Source organism: Gadus chalcogrammus, chromosome 14 (genome assembly GCF_026213295.1).
Source record: "Gadus chalcogrammus isolate NIFS_2021 chromosome 14, NIFS_Gcha_1.0, whole genome shotgun sequence".
NCBI classification, from domain to species: Eukaryota; Metazoa; Chordata; class Actinopteri; order Gadiformes; family Gadidae; genus Gadus; species Gadus chalcogrammus.
The window spans coordinates 17,024,106-17,045,389 of NC_079425.1; the positions used below are offsets into that span (position 1 = coordinate 17,024,106).

Below are 21,284 nucleotides of genomic sequence, written 5' to 3' on the forward strand. Positions count from 1 at the left end.
CTTATTAACAAGCCCACACATTTTGACATGTCTAACATGACCACCATTTTATGACTCAACCATAAAATCTGTGAGAGCTTTTTAACAGCCACATGCTTCACTGACAAATATTGACTCAATCTCATGTCTGTTTCCATAAGGAGCAAGCTGCACAACTTCGTCTTTCTACTAAAGGAGTCATTCATGATGATTTGTATAACAAATGTGTATTGTTAGTTTTACTTTGTTTGAAGTGGGGCTCAGCAATACGTTGACATTTCTTAAAATGTCAAATTAACACAGGATTCAACCGTTTGGTCTTAGACACTAAAGGATTTGGGTTTGGATATCGTCCTCAAAAATATTTGATTGCATATTATGATACATATTGAACATAAAATGCATCGTTGGCAGTCTATCAGGTAGGGGTGTACGGTAAACGGCATAGAAAGTACACCGGTATGAATTTGCGCTACGGTATGGATTTTGACGTTACCGGTGTGACCGGTAGACAGTGTTGTGTGCATCACGTTAATACAGCGACGCAAGTACTTTTTCATGTCAAATGTAAAGTTACGTGCAACTAATGAAAATATGGTAACGAAACGTAGTTCCTTTTTTCAATTCGGCATTCAACATTACTTTTCCCAGGAACAGATTTGACAGCGATACTGCCTTCTCAGGCAGTATGGTATTGTGCAAGCACTCAGGCGCGCTTGCGCAATAGTCCCTACACAAGTACTCATTCCATACCGTACGTGAAAGACGCTGATCTCTGCATCTCTTCCACAGACATCGCTTCTGCAGGCATTTTCCAAAGCCAGTCCTTACGACGAAAAAAAGCTTGCGGTGGAACGAGATAACAAACGGCATCACTGTTTACCTGTGTAAGGACATGGTCAAAACACTCGATCCCAGGTACACGTTACCTTCCCGCACACACTTCAGCCAAATTGAGATGCCTATGCCGTAACTATACGGCAAGGTCAGTGATCAAGTGGAGAAAGAAATCCAGATCATTAAACATTAGTGTTTTTCAGAGATGGAAGTAACTTGGGAAAAGATTATGCATTATTCATGCAGATTTGCTGCCAAACCAACTATTTTACCCCTTCGGAAGCATTTATATCGAAATTAGATGAAATCATGAAATCATACCGTGATATACATTTTAGTCCATACCGTACAACTCTACTATCAGGGAAGACTCATTGCTCGTTGACTGGAAAAGTAAAAGGGGGGCTAGTTGTAGTTTTTTCGCTCGGTTCTAGCCCTACTGTTGATACGAAGAACCAAGCGAAAAGCCTTCAATCAAACATAAACAGCCCCCTTTCCGTTTCCGGTCCCCGTTTCAATGGGATTTACAAAATGCCAAATAAAACACGACATAAACTGTACTTCACTACGATACTTGATTAGGAACATCAACGAACACCACTATCCACTCGGTGAGTTGCACATTTCTGAAAACAAACATTTAGGATAGTTTTAAGGACAGGTTTGTGAATAACCATAGCCATTTCTTCTGACGCAGGCAGGGGCGATTCAAAATGAGCCGAATACCAGAGACCAGACCAATAGTCAACATTTCGTTGGCAACCATTATATTTCATCCTAGACAAACCAGAAAGGGGGCTCAATGTGCTAAATACCGGAATTGTCGTACAATTCATTTTTTTGTCAGCCGATCCACGGATCACTTGTGTCCCGAACCGTGAGGGTTGAATCGTCCGGATAATGGGTAACCAGTGAATCCGTTGCACCACTGCAAGACATCAATATGTATATTGCATGCATAATATTCTAGTACAATGCATTTTGTTTACACGTTAGTTTTGTATATTACTCAATTAACACAGGTTAAAGCTCAAAGGGAACAATTTGGTTTATACCACAACTTCTAAATTGTTACATACTCCAAATTATAACATAGAATAATTTTTTTGTGGCCCTCTGTTGCCTATAAGCGGACATCAGTTTGACAGGGACAGAGGCTAATGGCAAACACGTGGAACACATTTCTGTGACAATAGTCTCTTCTTCTGCATGGTTAAGTGAGGCTGGGTATTTTAAACCAGGCAGCTATACAATAATCAGAGCAGCCATGAACACAGTGGAAAATATTTCATTTTGATTTCCTTGAAAACCATTCTACTGACTATACAAACAGAGCTACTTGATTCAACTGGGTCTCCTAAGAATGAGTTTTAAAAATGGATGCATAAACACAGGTAAATACTGTTTATGGAGGGTGAAACACATGACAGGAAAGCCTATGAGGCAAAATGTGTCTGCCGTTTACTTTTCTTTATGAATTCTAGTGCTTCTGATATTTATGAAATACTGTCATATGGGGATATGTATTGTAGAGAAAGTCTTCATTAAAAGTGCTCTACATTTTCCCCATAAATAGAGTAGTGTGTACGAAGATATTTTACGCCATTCTGCCAATATCTGGTGGCACTACATTCAAATAGCATTACATTTAATTCAATAATTCTCCTTAAATAACCTCTCCCCATTTCAGAACAAGGTGACACTACCTTTACTATACCTAGTAGTACTTTAAAAAGCCTGGACCTATTAAAAATGGAATGAGCTGTAAAACAAGAACAATAATTATTTGGCCCAGGAAAGTGAAAGAAGCCAAGCCATCCCTCAAAGCACCCTTTCAGCCTGCAAGCGGAGTATCAGGACCTGAGCCGAATATCAGGAACTGAGCTGAGTGGCAGCCATGCTCTTAGACTGGTGTCCACTGCAGACCCCCTTCCTTCTAACATGTGACACTGCCAATGTATTTTTCAATGAGAGCTGCTCCATTCTTTAAGGCCAGCAGTACACCTGCACAGCAGCCTCACTCCCCGAGGCTTGAATAATTAGAAGAGTGAGCGGAGCCTCCAGTCAGTGGGAGTAAGTGCATGCAGTGAGGAGGCAGGGGTGATTTATTTATCAACAAGAGATAAGCTTTGAGGAGTATTAGTAGGAATGCACTATAACTTTTTTATCAAACCAATACCGATAACTTTCAGCTCATCAAGGCCGATACCAATATCGATAACACACACACATATATACATATACTGAAAAATAGGGATGCACGATATATCGGCAGTGATATCGTTATCGGCCGATGTTAGTCATTTTTTTAACATATCGGCATCGGCCTGATAAGTAAAACTGGTCCGATATTAACAGCCGATATTTATTTCCGTCTAGTTGCCGTTGTGTGTGTTTTTTGCCCATGTGCAGCTTTTTTGGTCATGTGACAGTGTCAGTGACGCAGCCAGAGAAGCAAGGAGAGGCAGTACAGGAGTGTTTGTCCCCTTAACGGTTTGGGCGTTTTTTACGGTCTCAAACGATGATACTCGAATTGCAATATGCAATACTTGCAAAGCCGAAGTAATGCGCGGAGGATGCCGTGTCAAATCATTCAACGCCACCAATTTAATGAGTCATTTGAAAAACCGCCATCCAGAAGTTCACAAACAATGTCAGGAAGCTAACGTTGCTAGCAAGCAGCCCAAAACGAAAACATCAGCAGCCGCAGTTGGGAGCTCAATACAGCAAGCACTCGACCAATCAAAGAAATTTGCCAAGGACAGCTCAAAGGCCAAGTCAATCACGAACAAGGTAATGGAAATGATAGCTCTTGACGACCAGCCATTTTCCATAGTGGAGGACCGAGGCTTTCGTCAGCTGATAGAGCACATTGAACCCCGCTACAGCCTTCCAAGTCGCCGTTACTTTTCTGACGTTTCCCTCCCTGCTTTGTACGAAGTGTTAGCCACACACATTCACAAGATATTGGACAGCAGTGTGAATGACATTAGCTTCACGACAGATATATGGAGCTCCAACATCAGTCAGATGAGTACGTTAAGCCTTACTGCTCAATGGATTGATGACAACTTTGAAATGAGAAGAGCTGGTTTACATGCACAAGAATTTGCTGGGTCGCATACAGGGACTGCCATAGCTAGTTCATTTGACGGCATGTTTGCTCAGTGGAAAATACCGAAAGAAAATGTGCATGTTGTGCTTTGTGACAACACACGAAATATGCAGAAGGCAATGGACGAGTGCGGTCTTAAAAGCCTGGGCTTCATGGCTCATACACTGCAGCTGGCAGTGCATGACGGAGTGCTGAGCCAGCAAAGCATCTCCGATTGTGTGGTTATTGGAAGGAAAATAGTTGGACAGATGCGAGTTGACATGAGTTGTATTGTTTTGCACTGTGCAAAAAAACACTAGTATACAAGTGTTTTTTATGGTTGCTTGGAGGAAACATTGTTTGGACATTTACTTGAACATTACATGTAAATTGGAAATTGTGCACTGACTACAGTGTCTGTTATAAATATTCTCAAGTTTGATTAGTGAGAATGTAGTCAGAACATGTCTTGATATATTTGATTTAGCCTATTTCACAGTTTTGGGTTGAAATTGACTTAAACTTGAAACACTTTTTGTAATTTATTAGACAAGTGTGTGGTTGCCATGAATATTGGCAAATTTGATTGAAGTTATAAAACCTTGTCAAGATATTTTGATTTGTGATCGTTATTGTGATTTATGATCCAAACCTTTTCATAGATGCAAGTTAAACTGTACATTCAAAAGGTACTTGCTACAAGTTGTAAGTAGCCTAAAACTAACTGTTTGTAACTTGTGTTTGTTATGGATGCCCTGTAACTTGTTGAAGAAACAATGTATTTCGAAGTTCTGGAAAATAAAGAAAGAAAATACTTCAGTGTTTACATGTTCATCGGTATACAAAATCATCATAGAAACTTGTTTTTATACCAATATCGATATCGGTAAATATTGGTTATCGGCCATAACAGCAATATTAATATCGGAATCTGTCAATTTTCATATCGGTGCATCCCTACTGAAAAAGAACATTCCTCAATAACAATAAATAATATGTGCATAATCTACTGACATAAGTTAGACTTGTCTATAGCCATTTTCCCACATGTGCTCCATCTTCTCTATATCAAGAGGTTCGACCGTGAGGGTCATTCACACCTATTTCACACATGATGCCCGATATGCAGACATCAGTGTCGCTCAGACATCAGTAGAATCAAGAGGTTCGCCCGTGAGGGTCATTCACACATATTCACACTTGATGCACGATATGCGGACATCGGTGTAACTCAGACATCAGTAGAATCAACGGGGGGTTTAGAGGGGGTGGGCTTGACAGGGGAGGGCTTGACAGGGGCGGGATATGACGTAGGGTCGAGGTTCGCAATAGGCGGGATAAGGACGGCCCCTGTCACTCAGGTTTGTTTTGGTCTGACAACAGACAGCACGGAGGCAGAATGGGCAGAACTCATCGCGATCATCTTAAATGTTGCTGCAGCAATGCATCATATATTCCGTTGCATCCACAACATCCGCATTGATTGATGAAAGATTGGAGCATGAGTTACAGACAAATAGAAGAAACGACGACGAAGAAAGGCGTCGAGAACGACTGTGTTACCGGAGAAGAGAGCGTATTTTTTCGACAGCAGGAAAGGTGTAGCATAACAATAAAAAAAACATTTTCTATACGCGTGCAGTTGTGAACTCATGGGTTGTACTATGATGTGTACTTTTAGAGTTACGATAAGACCTATCATTAAGCGTTATCATAGTGGGAGCGGGGCACTGAAATTATATAGGCTAGGTTTTCAGGGCTATTCGTCATGATATCGGATTTATCGGAATGACGTAATAATTTCTGTTAACGGCCCGATAATTATCATGCACCCAATTATTATGGTAGTTGAGAAACAATACAGGAGTAACATTTCTCACACATACGCAAAGCACTTGTGTGTAAGTGAATGATCCTCAAAGACAAGTTGATTGCTGCCCTTTGAGAAGGGGAATCGCCCTGGCTCAATTAAGATATTGTTATTGAAACTAACAAGACCAACATGGAGGCAAACAATTCTCTGCATTGATTTAAAGTACTACTTGTTAGGTAAATAAAAGCCACCACTATATTGAATCCAAGATAGGCACAGTATGTAAATCACCCAACAAGAGAATATTATTATTTATTCTTACTACCCTCTCTCACATGTCAAACTCAAAATGTCAACCAGTCATTTGATGTAATGTTCATTAATTCTGGGTGGTCTGGTGGTCTGGTGGTGGCCATTTATCAACACAGATTTCAAAGGCCATCTCTGGGGTCGCAGTTGTGGCCCTTTTGCTTTATTACGCGTATACCCAATCCAGGGTTTTCATTCTAAATAGATTGTGATGGCTAAGCCTCTTTTCCTTAAATTTCCCTCCACATTCAGGCTGTCTAGAGAGACTCTGTATCTTGCCTTCCCGTCAGGGTGTCCAGGACTTAAGGAATCATACAGGCTTCTTTGGCGGCCCATCCCCCAGCCCATTTTCAAAGCAGCAGGGGAAAAACAGCAGAGGCTGGTTTTGCACTCGTAGGCTCCCTCCCCCTACCGCACCAGGCGTTGCTGGGGCTTGTGGGATTAAGAATGGAGCACGATGACAAACAAAACAGTCCCGGGCAACACCCCGCACTGCCGTCTTTTTTACACTGGGAGTGCCTGAAAGGGCTGCTCGGAGGCATTCAACACACAAAGATAGATCAACTCTGTGAGTGGACAAGATAAGTGTGGGTGAATAGCTAAGCAGTCCACCCATGACTCTCTTTTATGTGGTGACTGTGGGTAGCATAAACGCTTTAAATAGGGTGGGAAAAAGCAGCTACAAAATTTAGAGTTATGTCTACTATACCTAGCTTTATTAAACACAGGTTTGAATTAACCAGGTTATTTGATAGTTATTTACAGAATAAGGTAGGGATGCATAACAAATATGGTCCAATGGAAATTGGAAATTTGTATTATGTATTCTTTCAATTATAAAATTATCGCAGATAATTCAATATTGCTTACATTGGCTTTACCATAGGGTTTACCAAGCGCTGCACCCAGTTGTTGCACTCATTACTTCGAACTCTTGCACCTAAGTAAATCCACATGGCATGGGCGTGGTGGATTAGGGAGCAGACATGTCATCGCCGGTTGGGATGCTTTTCAAAGCTGCAGAGGCCAATCATCAATACATGTTCAACTACGATTCCAGAGGAGGGGGGAAATTAGCTAGTTTATGCATGGGATGCATAAAGCCCCAAATTAAAAAATTAAGAATTCAAGAAATACAAACAACTAAATATATGTCCCATAAGTGGACAAATACTCGGTGTCAGTTTCACTAATGTGAAAATCGAAAGCCAGTGTAACCTGTATTTTGTAGTCTATGTGCTTAACAAACACACCGTAGCTCCAAAGGCCACACAGTTCTTTACCCGCCTTTAACAGTTCCTAGAGCTATTGGGATACACTTCTATAGAGCAGATTTAATTATGTATCTATTGGGGACATTTAGAAACCTATCCTGGTTTATATGTTTTAGTTAAACAATTGTTTTGGACATGGTAATTCGACTGCCGGGTAGAAATATTGAACAAATTATGGTTCTTTAGAGACATCATCCTACCTGGGTAAGCCGGAAGCAGGTAATTATACGTTATCGTATCGGTGGAAGAAAATCATCATCCTTAGTAGCATCCCCGTTCTAAAATCTATGGGTTGCCAAACCACCACCTTGTTTTCTCATATACACACACACACACACACACACACACACACACACACACACACACACACACACACACACACACACACACACACACACACACACACACACACACACACACACACACACACACACACACACACACACACACACACCTTTTCCACCCAGAGTGAAATTATAATGTTAATGACAATTTAACTTCTCTAGAATACATCCTCTAAATTGTATTTTTTGCACACAACATTTTTAAGTAGTCACTAGATGTGCCATATTATTGACCTCATCTTAACGAAAGACTGGAATTGTTATCACAAATTGAAATACTGCAAAACAGAACCACATGGAAGGTAACCAGACACAGCAAATAGTAAAAATTGATAGAAACTCACCTTTTCGTTTTTCACCTTTTTCAGCGTTCTGCATTCATTAGTACTATTTTCTAGTTCATCCGGTTCAGTTTTTGTGGTTAATGCTGGTACAATCCCAACCGGTTCAAGTGCAATATTCCCCATTTGTTCAGCCCCCGGCAGGTCTGATTGTGTGTTCTCAAAGGATGTGTTGCGACTACTCCCCATAGCCCCTTGGGCCGGGGCCACAACATCTTTCTCTGCAGCAGCTATGGCCACCACTGGGCCTCCATCTACTTTGTCCTTCTTACTTTTTGCATTAGCCCCTTCTTTCTCTTTCTTTCCACTGAGAGCCCCTCGGGAGGTCTTGCCCCCCTTTTCCAGGATTTTCCCAGAAGTAGAATTGTTGCCTGTGGCTCCTGCCCCAGCTGCTGCTCCCGTAGGCTCCCCCTGAGTCCTCCCCGTGGTGTCCTTTTTGGCCCCATCTCCAGCTGAGGCTTTGCTACTATTGTCTTTAGAGTTCTTGTTGCGCTTGGATTTCGATTTGCTTTCTTTGCCTTGAGAGCCAGCCACTGGACTGACAAACCTGATGTTGTCCGGCAATGCCGCCACTGCACTCGGTGGTGCCGTCATTCCATCCTTGGTGCCCGACATCTCAAGTTTGTCCTTTTCTAAATCGGCGTCAAGGTCAATGATCAGATTTCCAACACCAATATCCCACTCATCCCCGCTGTCGTAAGTGTCCACCGCATTAGAGTCCACACCTTTCCCGCCTGCAGTGCCACCACTTAGGGACATTTTAGTGCCAACGGCCCAGGTTTTTCTTGGTCAGGTCTGACGACCTCTCAGACGGCTGTGGTGCTGGAGCAGGGATAAGAGAATCCTCACGGTCTATGCGTTCGTTTTCCATTTAACCACATTGTGCCCTAGGAAGAACAAAAAACAGGTGTTGAAGGTGGGCCCAACTGAGATGTTCTATTTATATACATTTTTGATACTGGCTGTAAAAAGACCCCCCCCACACACACACACACACTACATCTTTATGGGAGTAAAGGTGTTCCGACACAGATTGTTAATAAGCATGACGTTTTGTTTTGGATTATTTCATGTCCAAAATATCGTTTTTATGCATGCCTACATACAATCAAAGTTACAACATCCAACTATTTTGAAGTGGGGTAAAAAATTACAGTCAGACATCTGTGTACAATTCAAAAGTATATACCTCCCTAAAAAATACATTGAGCTGCAGCTGCTCAATTAACACTCGCCTGTTAGTTATTGTCGCAATGCGATGATGGAACAGCCGTGCGGTTTCGGCACCATCCCCAGAAAAGTGCAACTTAATGGTTGTCTAGTAAATATCTGTTATTCTAATAAACGTCTGTATGAAAATAAAGCAATCAATTGGGTACTTCACTATGCCTTTATAACGTCAAGTACATTTCATGTCCAGACAGAGGAAATGTAGGGATAGCAATATGTTTATTTCTGAAAGACAAAGCTGTAACTTTCACCAATGCCAACCCATTGCCTCTTGTTGTATTGTAATCCACTTTTAGGAGTAACATTTTATGCTTTCAACTATGGAGTGCCGTATGGACAAAATCTTGTATCACGATATGGGTCATTTCAAATCACGATAGCGATATATATCACGATATAGGACATTTTCTGTAAATTCTATGAAAGAAATTTCCCAGAATAACGACATGCCTCATACTACTTTTTTTAATAATCCTATCAACTAAAAACAAATGTAGGCACTTTCTCTTTTCTCCTTATGTTTGGAAGTGACATTGAGCAGAACTGTGACAAATTAGAGTAATCTCAAAAAGTGCAGCAATAAACGTAAGTTGATGAAAATACAAAATGTAAACATCACTCCGTTTAAAAAAAACAGTACTGCAACCAGTAAACAGAATTAGTACAATACCGTATAAAATATCAAAAACAATTATACATGTCGCTGCATCTGTATTTTCTGAAGACAATGTGTGTGGTTCCGGCACACACATTCCGTGACACCATTTAGTTAGCTATAAAAACAAAACTTTCCACATTACCTAAGGGAGTGGTCCTGCATGGGCACAACACATTTTAGGCCTCTGGGGTTATTTGAAGCATACTTGGGACTGGTTAATAATGGCCGCTCAATTGCCCATCATATTTTCTCATAAATTAGCTGTACTTCTAACATTTATGATGGAATCAAAACCACAAATTGTGGGTCATTAGGGCTTACAGGTGGGTTTATACGATTAAGTTTTTCCAGAACTTTCAAGGTACAGCAAAATCCATCCAAACAGACTTTATGTGTCCCAATTGTAAAAAGATACAGCATGTCAAATAAGTTCAAGATACAGAGTCCTTCCAATTTTTTTTTACAAAAAGGAGCGCAGCTCTCAGCTGTATACGTTTGACCAATAGTTCTATATATTTTTGCCCCAATCACTTTACATATTAATTATTAGTATTACAATTATTAATAAATAAATAAAAAGTCTGCATTAGTTGGTCTCTTAAAGTAGGAGTAGATAATAATGCAAAATAGGGAGAGAGAGAAAGAAAATAATAAGACACACAGATAACAAGTCTGGCTTGCTCTGTAACCCAGAGGTCTGACCGTTCTCCGAAGCCGGGGTGTTTTACGAGATTTCACACTGTTGCCGGACATTCGTTCTGTTTCACTTACCTCCATATTGGTTTCTGTATATGACGCACATGTGAAGTGAACATAAAGCAGGTTCAGAACGACGTAAAGTACTTCCATGAAGTAAAAAATAGGAAAGACAGGAAAATATCTATTGATACATTTCTCTTGTCCCCCGATATACATCTTTGTTTCGTTCAGCCCTACGTTCAACTACTCGAAAGCTCCAATGTTTTGATTAAAAAAACATGCAGTTGCATGCTGTTACATAACTTTTGTAATATATCACACGGTACAGTGTGTCCCACGGGCCAGGTAGCATTAATCGCCTAGCCCTAACCTGTATGCTTATCTATTGTCACCTGCTGACACTATTTTAAAGCTGCAAGAAGCATTTGTAAACATTCAGCTCAATTTTAATTCATTAAAGTAAGTGAATTAAGAGAAGACAACAAAAAACATTTTTACAAGAACCATGCCTGGTTTCATTCCTTGCCCCAAATCCATACATTACAGGGCATGCCAGTAGAATGAGTTTGCTCAAACAAATACCTGGACTTTATGTTGGAGGACGACCTGTCTTTTAAGTTTCATGTTGAGAATTACATAACAAAATTGATTTTAAAGTTTACATATTTTGGTGGCAATCTTTAGATTCTGTGACATTCAAGGAATGAAATGAAGACCTACCTCAACCAATATGAACCTTTTCTTGTATTTAACTTTCTTGGTAAAACAAAATAAATAGTATAATGTAACAATATAAACATAATAACAATAATAATAATAATAATAATAATAATAATAATAAGGAAAACCCGCTGCTTCGAGTTCCTTTGATGGGCCTCAAGCATTGTGCGTGGAGAGGAGGAGCGGGCAAATCAGCTGTCAGTGGGCGTACGTATCAGTGATACTAAATATTTCAATGATATTTGGGTAGGATTGATTAAAATAAAAATGCCGAATACACTTTTGTAATTTATAGAGCAGGCTATAACATATAAAAGGTAACTGTCTGATTTAGGTCACCGTTTTATTTCAAATAGGTAGCCTATGATAAGCGTATTGGCTGTTTGTTGACCTGGTGAACAAAGTTCTCGATTAGCAGAATGTTAAGAGTGTCTTCTAATAGACATTTCTTAAAATATTCTGATTTATGCTCGGGAGATACCATCAATTAGGCATCCCCGTGAGTAACATTTTATGTAGGCTAGCGGGAAATCCTTATTTATTGTGAATGTTAAAGGTCCAGTGGCATGAAAATGTCACTTCATGAGGTTTTCTATCAATAATATGGTCGGAGCACCTGGAGTATTCTAGAATATTTACAGAACACGGCCCAAAGCCGTGTGCGCCTTCGGATGATATTATGAATCCGAGCCATTGCGATACATCCACTGTAAACACTAGCGCATGGTGCCGAAGCCGAAAGCTGCTCATGGCCACACCCCCACCCCCACCTTGACCTGCCTCTAAAAAAATGCATGTTTGTGGAAAGCTCATTGTGGGACTGTCTCGTAGTGGCTGTAATTCTCCGCCAAGGCTGAATGTCTTGAACGTCTTCAAATACTGTGTGAGGGGCCGACTTACACCTATATAAGGGCGCACTCACAGAAGGCCAGCTGTACCGTGCCCAAGTCTAGATCGTTTGGCTAGTGTGAGCACGCCAACCGTACTCAAGCCCATTTCAATTCTGTGGCCTGCGCACACTTCGGAGAGGTGTGCTCAGGCCACGGTACAGATGCTAATGAGCCGACACGCGCACACGCACGGCTAAGCAACCTGAGCTGGATGACGTATAGTCCATGCGACCCTTCTTTCCCATTAAACAATAAACTTGAAGGCAAGCAGTTCACGTTGGTGCGATAGTCGGCGACAGCCCTTCGTCACGGCGCAGGCTTTCTTGATTCACTGGAGAAGGCAGGGCTGCGCACGGAGTTTACACCTCTTTAGAATAGTTTGCACACTCCCGAATGTTTTTATTTTTTTTATGAATGATGACAACCGCATGAAGAATAAGTTCACGTCTTAGTGTAGGCTACAAACGCGACTAACTATTTACAAGTGCAAAAACGCCAACATATTCTTTATTTTGCTGACCACTTGTTTTTTATTCCGACAAAAGCCTCATATGGACAGATCCTCTGCGTCTCTCTCGTAGATCGCACCACCTTTCAACGTCTTTGTTTAATACGACTACATAACCTTCTCTCACTTGATCTGCAGCTTGCAGATTTCACTTTCTCTCCAGTTAGAAGTTAACTGCTCATAATCATATCGCTGCGTTTTCTCTGTGGAGACAGCGCAGCAACACCACTACCCAAGCCCCCCCCCACCCCCCCTGGAACCGGCGCAATAGTACTTGAGCAAGGTACAGGTGTGAAACAGACTTGAGCGAGGTACAGGTGTGAAACGGACTTGAGCGAGGTACAGGTGTGAAACGGACTTGAGCGAGGTACAGGTGTGAAACGGACTGGGGCACGGTAAAGATGTGAAACGGACTGGGGCACGGTACAGATGGCCTGGTGTGAGTGCGCCCTTAGAGCATCCATAAAGTAGCATGCCATGGGACCTTTAAGCTATTATCATAAACTTTTACATTAATGCTGAAGTGGGATAAAATAGGCTAATGCAATAATGCAGGTTCCTCACGTTAAACTGCTATTTATTAACAAAGTAATACTTTGTTTTAAATGCATATGACTCAGGGATGTGGGTCGGGAAGCAGGCCGGGTAAATTATTTTAATATTATTACTTGCGGTCCGAGTTGCGGTTGGATTGGTTGAAAACATAGGGGGTGTGTGTGTGTGTGTGTGTGTGTGCGTGTGTGTGTTAATGACCGGGAGAAAGAGTGCTATGCGGAGATGAATGATATTTATATTTCAAAAAAACTATCAATTTGTGGCGCTCGGTGTTCATTCTGTGGAGCTGCGCCACAAATTGGTCTATGTATGGGACACATTGCTGTAACAGGAAATTAATGTACATTCGAACCACAAATAAGGCAATTCATAACAAATCTTTTAGAACTGTCATGACAGTAATCCAAAGTATTATCTTCATAATAATTTTGTGAGTAAAACCACAGAAGAAACGGCTTCATTCCCTCACAAGCCAACACCATTTTTCTGAAGGATTGGTCCTCATGAAGTGTTTCTGATCATAGGGTAAACTTCAACCCAGTATTTATGCCATGGCCATTCCAAAGGACTATGTCAGCGGCTCATCAACAGAACAGTTTGAAACCAGTGGATGGATGAGGAAAGGCTTCCTCTTAAGTGCTCAGCAGTGCGTGGCAATATCCAAAAAGAAACATGTCAGTCATTCATTTTGTTACCTTTTTTCCTTTGTCATCAGGCCTTTGGCAGTTTTTGTTAAGACAGTTTAATAAAATACAAAGTATCAGAAATTTCAATCAGTCTTTTCAGGAAGGCTTTTAGCCAATTCTTTCCAAAAATTCACAGTCAATCCTTTTCATTATTTGGAAATGTTATAAATGGAATCAGTATAGATTTTTGTCTTTTAGCACCATCAACGTTAATTCACATTCAAGAAAAACATATCCTACAGGCCTCCTAGAATATGGAACCTTGGTCAATTTCATCCATGCCTCTTTGAGAGATGAACATATATGAGGGAATTAACGCAAAAAGACACGCACACAAATAATTTACAAGGATTCTTATATTATAATTTGCTCTAGGGCTGTGTCAAATGTGATGTGTTCAGGTCGGCTCAGTAATATGATTGATGTGTTCAAAGGCAACAGAAAAAAATAATAATAATTGAGATTTTGGTGAAAACTTGTTTTCCCAGTAATATAAAATAGATAGTAAAGATAGAATTATGACCTGTTTAATGTCTATCTATCGTGAACTATCATCATCTTATCAGCCATTAAAGCAATATAACAAGTTCTATTTCAAGGAGTCTCGAAAATGGGTGGCTTAAATCCAGCGATCTGATTGGTTCCTAACTGTTGTATAATGAGCGTATACATAACTGCTATGACGCCCAATCATTTTGTGAAAGTTTGCATATCACTCCGCGCCTGGAAGTAGAAACAGTTACAAAGTAAAAAATATGTTGAATGATGGAGAGGGTGTAAATGTTGTTACTCCGGGAGTGAGCAAGGCGATGGAGAGACTAATGGCGCGTTTCCACTGCAGGGTGCGGAACGGATCGGATCGCAAAGGTGCGGATCGGGTCGCGTTTCCACCGCCAAAAGTGGGCGTGACCCGGACTTAGCCATACCCGTTTTGGCCTCGTTTTCAGGACTCCTCCGTTGGGGTACTGAAAACGAGACGAGACGCCTGAAAGAGTCCCGGGAAATTCTAGCTACACATCCCCTCCGTTGATTGGTCGACAGAATCGTCACTTCCGGGTGACGCGGGGATAACAAACAAACAAACAAACAGTAGCCTCGAGGTATTATTCTTTACAATTAACATGTTGCGTAAAACGCTTGTTTGGGCGAACAAGGAGGTGGAGACGTTCGTCTGCATTCTTGGGGAGGAAGACGACGTTTACGATGTTTACCTAGCTGCCGCGGCGATCGACATCCGGCCTACCACAAAGGGTACTGTCGGCAGTGGAAACACGACCTCGGAACTGAGCTGGGCTATACCGTTCCGCACCCTGCAGTGGCATGGAAACGCGGCATAACGAAAGCTTATGTCGCGCTTCCACTGCAGGGTGCGGAACGGATCGGAGGATCGCAAAGGTGCGGTAGGGAGGGGGCGGTATAGCCCAGCTCAGTTCCGAGGTCGCGTTAACATTTTTTTCCCATTCAAATATAAAGTTTTTCACAAGGCATAACTTTGTTTCCCTGGTAACGCCTGAGGGTATGACTAATACCTGGAACAATCATTACCTTCCCGTAAGGTTCTTATGCAACATAAAAGTTGTTCACTCCTCCAGTAAATAGGACGGACCTTAGCTACGACTTGGCAACGGGAGGTACTCTAGTCCGCTCAGCTATAAGCCAGAGATCTAACGTTATGCATTGTGCATATTATTTATAATTCGTCCCAGCCTTTATAAAACAGATACTCTAGGTCTATAGCATATAACCGTCTTGTCTGATTACAGTTTAATTAATTTTCCACAATTTACCAGCTCTCGTTTTGAAGACCGAATCACCGCGCCATTCGTTTCAATGGGATTCGCGAAGGTCTATACTTTCAACATAAAGTGTACATATTTATAATTTGAAATTCGTCCCAGCCTTTATACCACAGATACTATAGGTTTTATGGTAGGGCTGGGCGATACATCGATAATTGAAATATGTAGATATTTTTTCAAACAAGATATGGAACGAGATGACATCGTCAACATCGATAGTTTAATTTGCGTTGAAAGTACAGCATATTTTATCCAAATAACAGCAGTTTCGAACCGCGACTGCCGCCTGCTATTTCGTAACTCTGCTACTCTCTCTCCCGCTCTGCCTCCGACTCACACACACACAGCCCCCATTCCACTCACGTCACTTTTTTAAATCCCCTACGGCACGAAACATGGAGTCCGCTGGCAAATGCAGCGCAGAGGAGCTTGTATGCAAGTAGAAAACAAATGGCTCTATAGTTTGGAATTGTTTTGGGTACAAGGTGTGACGAATGACAGAATCAGGTTATTTGTAGAGTGCTTCAAATCTGTCGCAATTAAAGGGTTGAGTAGGCGACGACCAACCTCTTCCATCACTTGCAGCAGCACAACGTGCTCACAAATGCGTGCAGCGACCCAAAATCTTAAGCTGTCTCGACATTAATTATTTTTTATTCAGAAAAAGGCAGTACAGCAATTGTCCCAAAATGATTTCGGACTCCCGGAGTGTCCTGCGGGTGTCCGCTCCGGCGGAGCTCAGCTCCGGCGGGTGTCGCTCCATGTCGCGATTAGTCAATAGCATATAACCGCGTTTTCTGATTACAGTTTAATGCATTTTTCACAACAGACAATTTGACTGGAACTACTTAGCAGATAGTTGTTTTTTTGCGTTTAAGATATTAAGTGATTTCTGGCCGATGATCCATGGCTGCCTTTGTGAATGTCGGCACACATCGAATAATCGATTATTCGTTCATACCACCCACTGATTATTCGACCATGAAAATGTTGAGTTATCTACATCCCTAGTTCAAACCAGCATTAACAGTACAGGGATTGTCATACCAACGAGAATCCCCGACAACCCAAAATCAAATATATAAAAAGAAAATGCAATAAATAAAAATTATTAAAAAAACATAAGCAATATCAATTACAGCGTTATCTTAATCTCATTTTATGCTAGTGCCATTGCTAATAAAATCCCTTTAAATTCCGAGAGTACCAAAGACAATCTACGATTTTTTGCTAATTTCATTAGAGATACTTTTGTGAATTAATAAAATGTTGACAAAGATATAAAACAGTATTTTTTTAATGATGCACACAAGATTGCTCTTATCGGAACTATTGAACGATGGTAAGCAAGATGGAGATGCAGACAGCTGCTGACAGCATCGCGTTATTTCACCACGATAGCTCGCAGTTTTAGAATAATAATATATATGCGGACAGCTCAGAAATTATGATGTTTAGAAAGATCTTAAGTAGAAAAATTATCTGTTGGTCGATCACAGGGGGCAGGTGAGGTGATGGAGGCTGCTCTCATTTTCGTGCAACGCTCTCCCTGTTTGCAATGCTTCACTAAAAACAAGCTTCGTTTTTTTTAAGGGGATGTCACACTCTGCACCACAAAGTCCTGAATAGATTCTCGTCTTGAACCTAGGGATCGCTTGCACTAGTTATGGTGGTTTGATGCATTCTCTTAACACGGAGCTGTTCCTTGTTCTTCACATTGCTTTAGACTTTAAGTGGTCATCATGCGTATTTTTACCGGTCCAATCAGTATTTTGACAGAATTTGATAGCTTTTAAGAGGACGTGGCCGTCTCAGACGGCATCATCTTCGACATGTTTCTCTAAGCAGTGACAAGTTGTGAGTTGACGATCCTCCACCCACCTCTCAAAACAAGGCGATCAAAAACTGAATTATGTACTTATGCCTACTTGCCTGTAATTATACAAACATTAAATAATTTAGGTTACTAAAATAATCAGGCCAAAATAGTAATAGTAATTTCAGCCAAATTACGGAAAATTTGGCAGATTCTGTTTTTAGTACTAGATTCCAGAATCGTGGAAATCCTAGGGCCCTAGATAACCTTAGCTAAAAGCTGTGTCATTGTGTGTGCGTGTATACGAGGTGCGTGCGTTGGGGGGTTCTTGATTGACCGATTTTTGAATATTATTCGAATACTTCTCAGCGAATAACGAATAGTATTTTTGCCAGAAATGCACATCCCTAATTTGAATCTAAATGTTGTATCCAAAAACAAAATACAACTGTACACCTTCATGTAATCAAAAGCAAACTATATTCACATACCGCAATGCAATGCTTCGTTAATATAATATCCTTTTTTCTCTATTATTTACTTGCCGAGAAATAATTGTTTATTGGTAGAATGCCCTTTAGTCGACAGAACGTTTATTAGTGGCATTGCCAAGGCATAGCAGGGCTGTGTATATAGTGTATAGGTACGGTAAAGTATAGCAGTAAAGATTTAATGATTTTTTAAAGAATTATTTTTGGATTTTTATCTTTATGATAGAGTGAGATCGACAGGAAGGTATTGGAGATAGAGGGGAGGACCTGCAGCAAAAAACCACAGGCAGGAATCGAACCCGGGTCGCTGCGATCCGGACTATGCCTTAATGGTAAGCTCTCTACCCGGTGAGGGTAGAGATTGTAATTTGAATATTAAAAATAAGGCATGAAATTCAAAGGGGATTATAAAAGGAAGATTGACAGCCATAGTGTTCAGCATTTTCTATTTTTTGCAAAGTTCATATGTATTTTTATGCAATAAATGCACTTGATTTCTTGTGACGACATTGTTTTACGCCTTAATATAACAAGTAAACAAACATTTGAACGCAAATATAAATGCAGAACGCCTGCTTCGCCATATTGGTGCAGACCGCACCAATATTCCATCCCCGCGCCTCGTCTGTTACTGTTGTTTTTTTCCAGTGTGCCTGAAAACAATTCCAGGGGAAAAACTGAAGATGTATCATTTTTCATTTTCTGAAAAAACGACCTCGACTAATCTGCATCTTTGAGCGACGAATAAAATTGTAGGATTATAATTTATTTCTGAATTACTTTCCAGTCCTACAGTCTGTGAGCTTCCTAGTTGACAATGAAGAAAACCACAGAACAAAATGAGTCTGTGCTATATGTCATTACTCAGCACCTATAAGGAGAACAGTGTAAAATGGCATCTGGATACAGGGATGGCCTCAGCTTTGAGGGATTCAGAGAAGGGGCAATTCATATCAAGATCTCAGCAGCAACAGAGGTAAAGCTAGCCATCTGATCACCCTGCTCACCGACTTCTCACAGATGGCCCCCCCAAAGGACTCACATTCAGTTGTGGGGATTGGGCGGCGAGAGACGCAGCTGTCCCTGCTTGACTGGGTAAACAGTTGTGAGGTCTAATTTGTACGACACCTTCACAAAGGAGAAGTAACTCTATCGGTGTACTGCTCTGAGATGGAGCTGCAGTGCAAGCCCTTTAGGACTGAGGAAATATCCTAGGGAGCGCCCCGTTGACTGAAAGGCATGCAGGCTGTGCACCTCCCCGAGTGCTTGTCCTTTTTACACAGATCCAATTTCATTCAGCTATCTATCAAAGAGGCCATGTCAGGGGGGCATCTGGCCCCAGTAGCGAGAACCCTTCAGGGAAAGGAAATGTCAGATTTATTTTCTATGTATGAAGCACATCACTATCCAATGTTACCGTTATAAGGTCTGTTGAAACTAGGGATGTCCCGATCCGATATTTGGATCGGATCGGCCGCCGATATCAGCAAAAAAATGCATATCAATATCGGATCGGCCTTCACGGGAAAATCCCGATCCGGACTCCCGATCCAGTTTGTTTTCAAAACTCCGGTCCGTGTTGTCGAGCGCACCAATGTAGGTAATCCATTCCAGTTTTTTCAGCTTTTCCCCCCAAATCCGGTCCGCGTTGTTCAGCACACCTAGCGCACACTGTGTGTGTGGTAATTTGACTATTTTCTACTCAGGTTTTGTGTGTGTTGCTTTTATATATAATGTTATATTGTTTACAATATTGTTTACACTCTTGTTGTTCAAGAACAGAGGACTGATGCCAATTCAGTGTGTGTGTGGTAATTTGACTATTTATTATTTTGTCTATTTTGTGTTTATTTAACCCTGAATAAACGGGTCAGCTTCTCATTACCAACTATTGTGGATTATTCAAACTAACCTAATTAAGTTGGCTAGTTGTTCTTAAGAGTCAAACCCTTTTCAACATGAGTAGTACAACAAAATAAGTAAATATCTTTAATCTTTAATACATGCTTGGATCGGCCGGTATCGGTATCGGCCGATGCTAAAAGCTACAATATCTGTATCGGATCGGAAGTGCAAAAAGCTGGATCGGGACATCCCTAGTTGAAACCTTAATAAGATGATTATGATCAAGGATTATTTTTATTTTTACTATTTTACTATTTATTTATTTTAATTTATTGATCATTTTGGTCGATGACCTTGCAGCCAAAAGGACTGGACACTAGCAGGACACGATGCGTGCAGGACAGGACACACATCGTGGGTTGAGAAGTCTTATTATCCTATTTTTTTGTAATGCCTTTACATAATATGGGGGACATGAATCACAATATACTACTAATACACCATCATTGAGTGAACAAAGCTCATAACGCACCCAACACTCGGTTGGTTAATTTGTTGGTCAAAATGCTTTTGTCCAGGCAATCGCTTCTGTTATTTTATTAAGGAGAAGAGCAAGAGGTACATATGCAGACCAATGTATTTTATTTTTGATTGATATGCTACATTGTGTTAACTATAATAATGACTGTTACTGGCTATTAAAGGTTGTACCAGTGATGTTGGGTGACGTCACTTCTATTGGTATTTGAAGCGAGATCCCAAACAAACAGAGCCAGCTTGTTCCTCCCTTCCGTGTTTCGTGCATCCAGAAAAAAATATCATGAACGCAGCGCAAAACCCCACAACACCCATCCTTTGTCTGTGATTGGTTGGACTTGGAATACTATTTATTTTGGTTTTGAGTGGTTGGTAGTACCATTTGTTTTTGTGTACGATCTCGGAGCATAGGCTGCCTACAGAGACGCGCTTTTTTGACGGCCTGCTTATGGGGGGGACAGCAGATCGTGAGGAAAGATCAGATTTGTGTGATCGATTATGTTTCGGCCTAGAATCGCTGATAAAACCTTTAATAAAACTTTATTGCTTTGATTAGACAAGGTACACAATGGCCCTTTAAGGCTATATTCAGGGTTTTTGACATCATATAAAACTGAAAGGTGCAAACCTATAATATAACAAATGCATGCAGATTATTGCAGTGAAAGCCACAAACTTTAAAGGTAGTGCTGTATCGAAAATGACATAGTAAGTGGAATGCTAGTGCCTGAAAATAGTGAGCGTGACTGATTGGAGGCAATCTCATAAAGTCATGCAGGTGGGAAAATTGGGTGGATAAATAGCGCCCAAGCATATTTCCATAAAGCTAAAACTACATCGATGTAGTTTTTCAATGACT

The 21,284-nt window shown here is 40.9% G+C and overlaps 1 protein-coding gene across 1 annotated transcript in view; it reads right to left on the reverse strand.

Moving 5' to 3' along the window:
- The window catches only part of LOC130403229 (zinc finger protein 609-like), a 103,533-nt gene that overhangs the window by 65,043 nt on the left and 17,206 nt on the right, over window positions 1-21,284 (reverse strand). Inside the window, exon 2 of the mRNA XM_056607480.1 lies at window positions 7,995-8,878. Coding sequence (XP_056463455.1) covers window positions 7,995-8,750 — 756 coding nt within the window. The 5' untranslated portion in view covers window positions 8,751-8,878. The remainder of the gene's footprint in view (window positions 1-7,994; window positions 8,879-21,284) is intronic.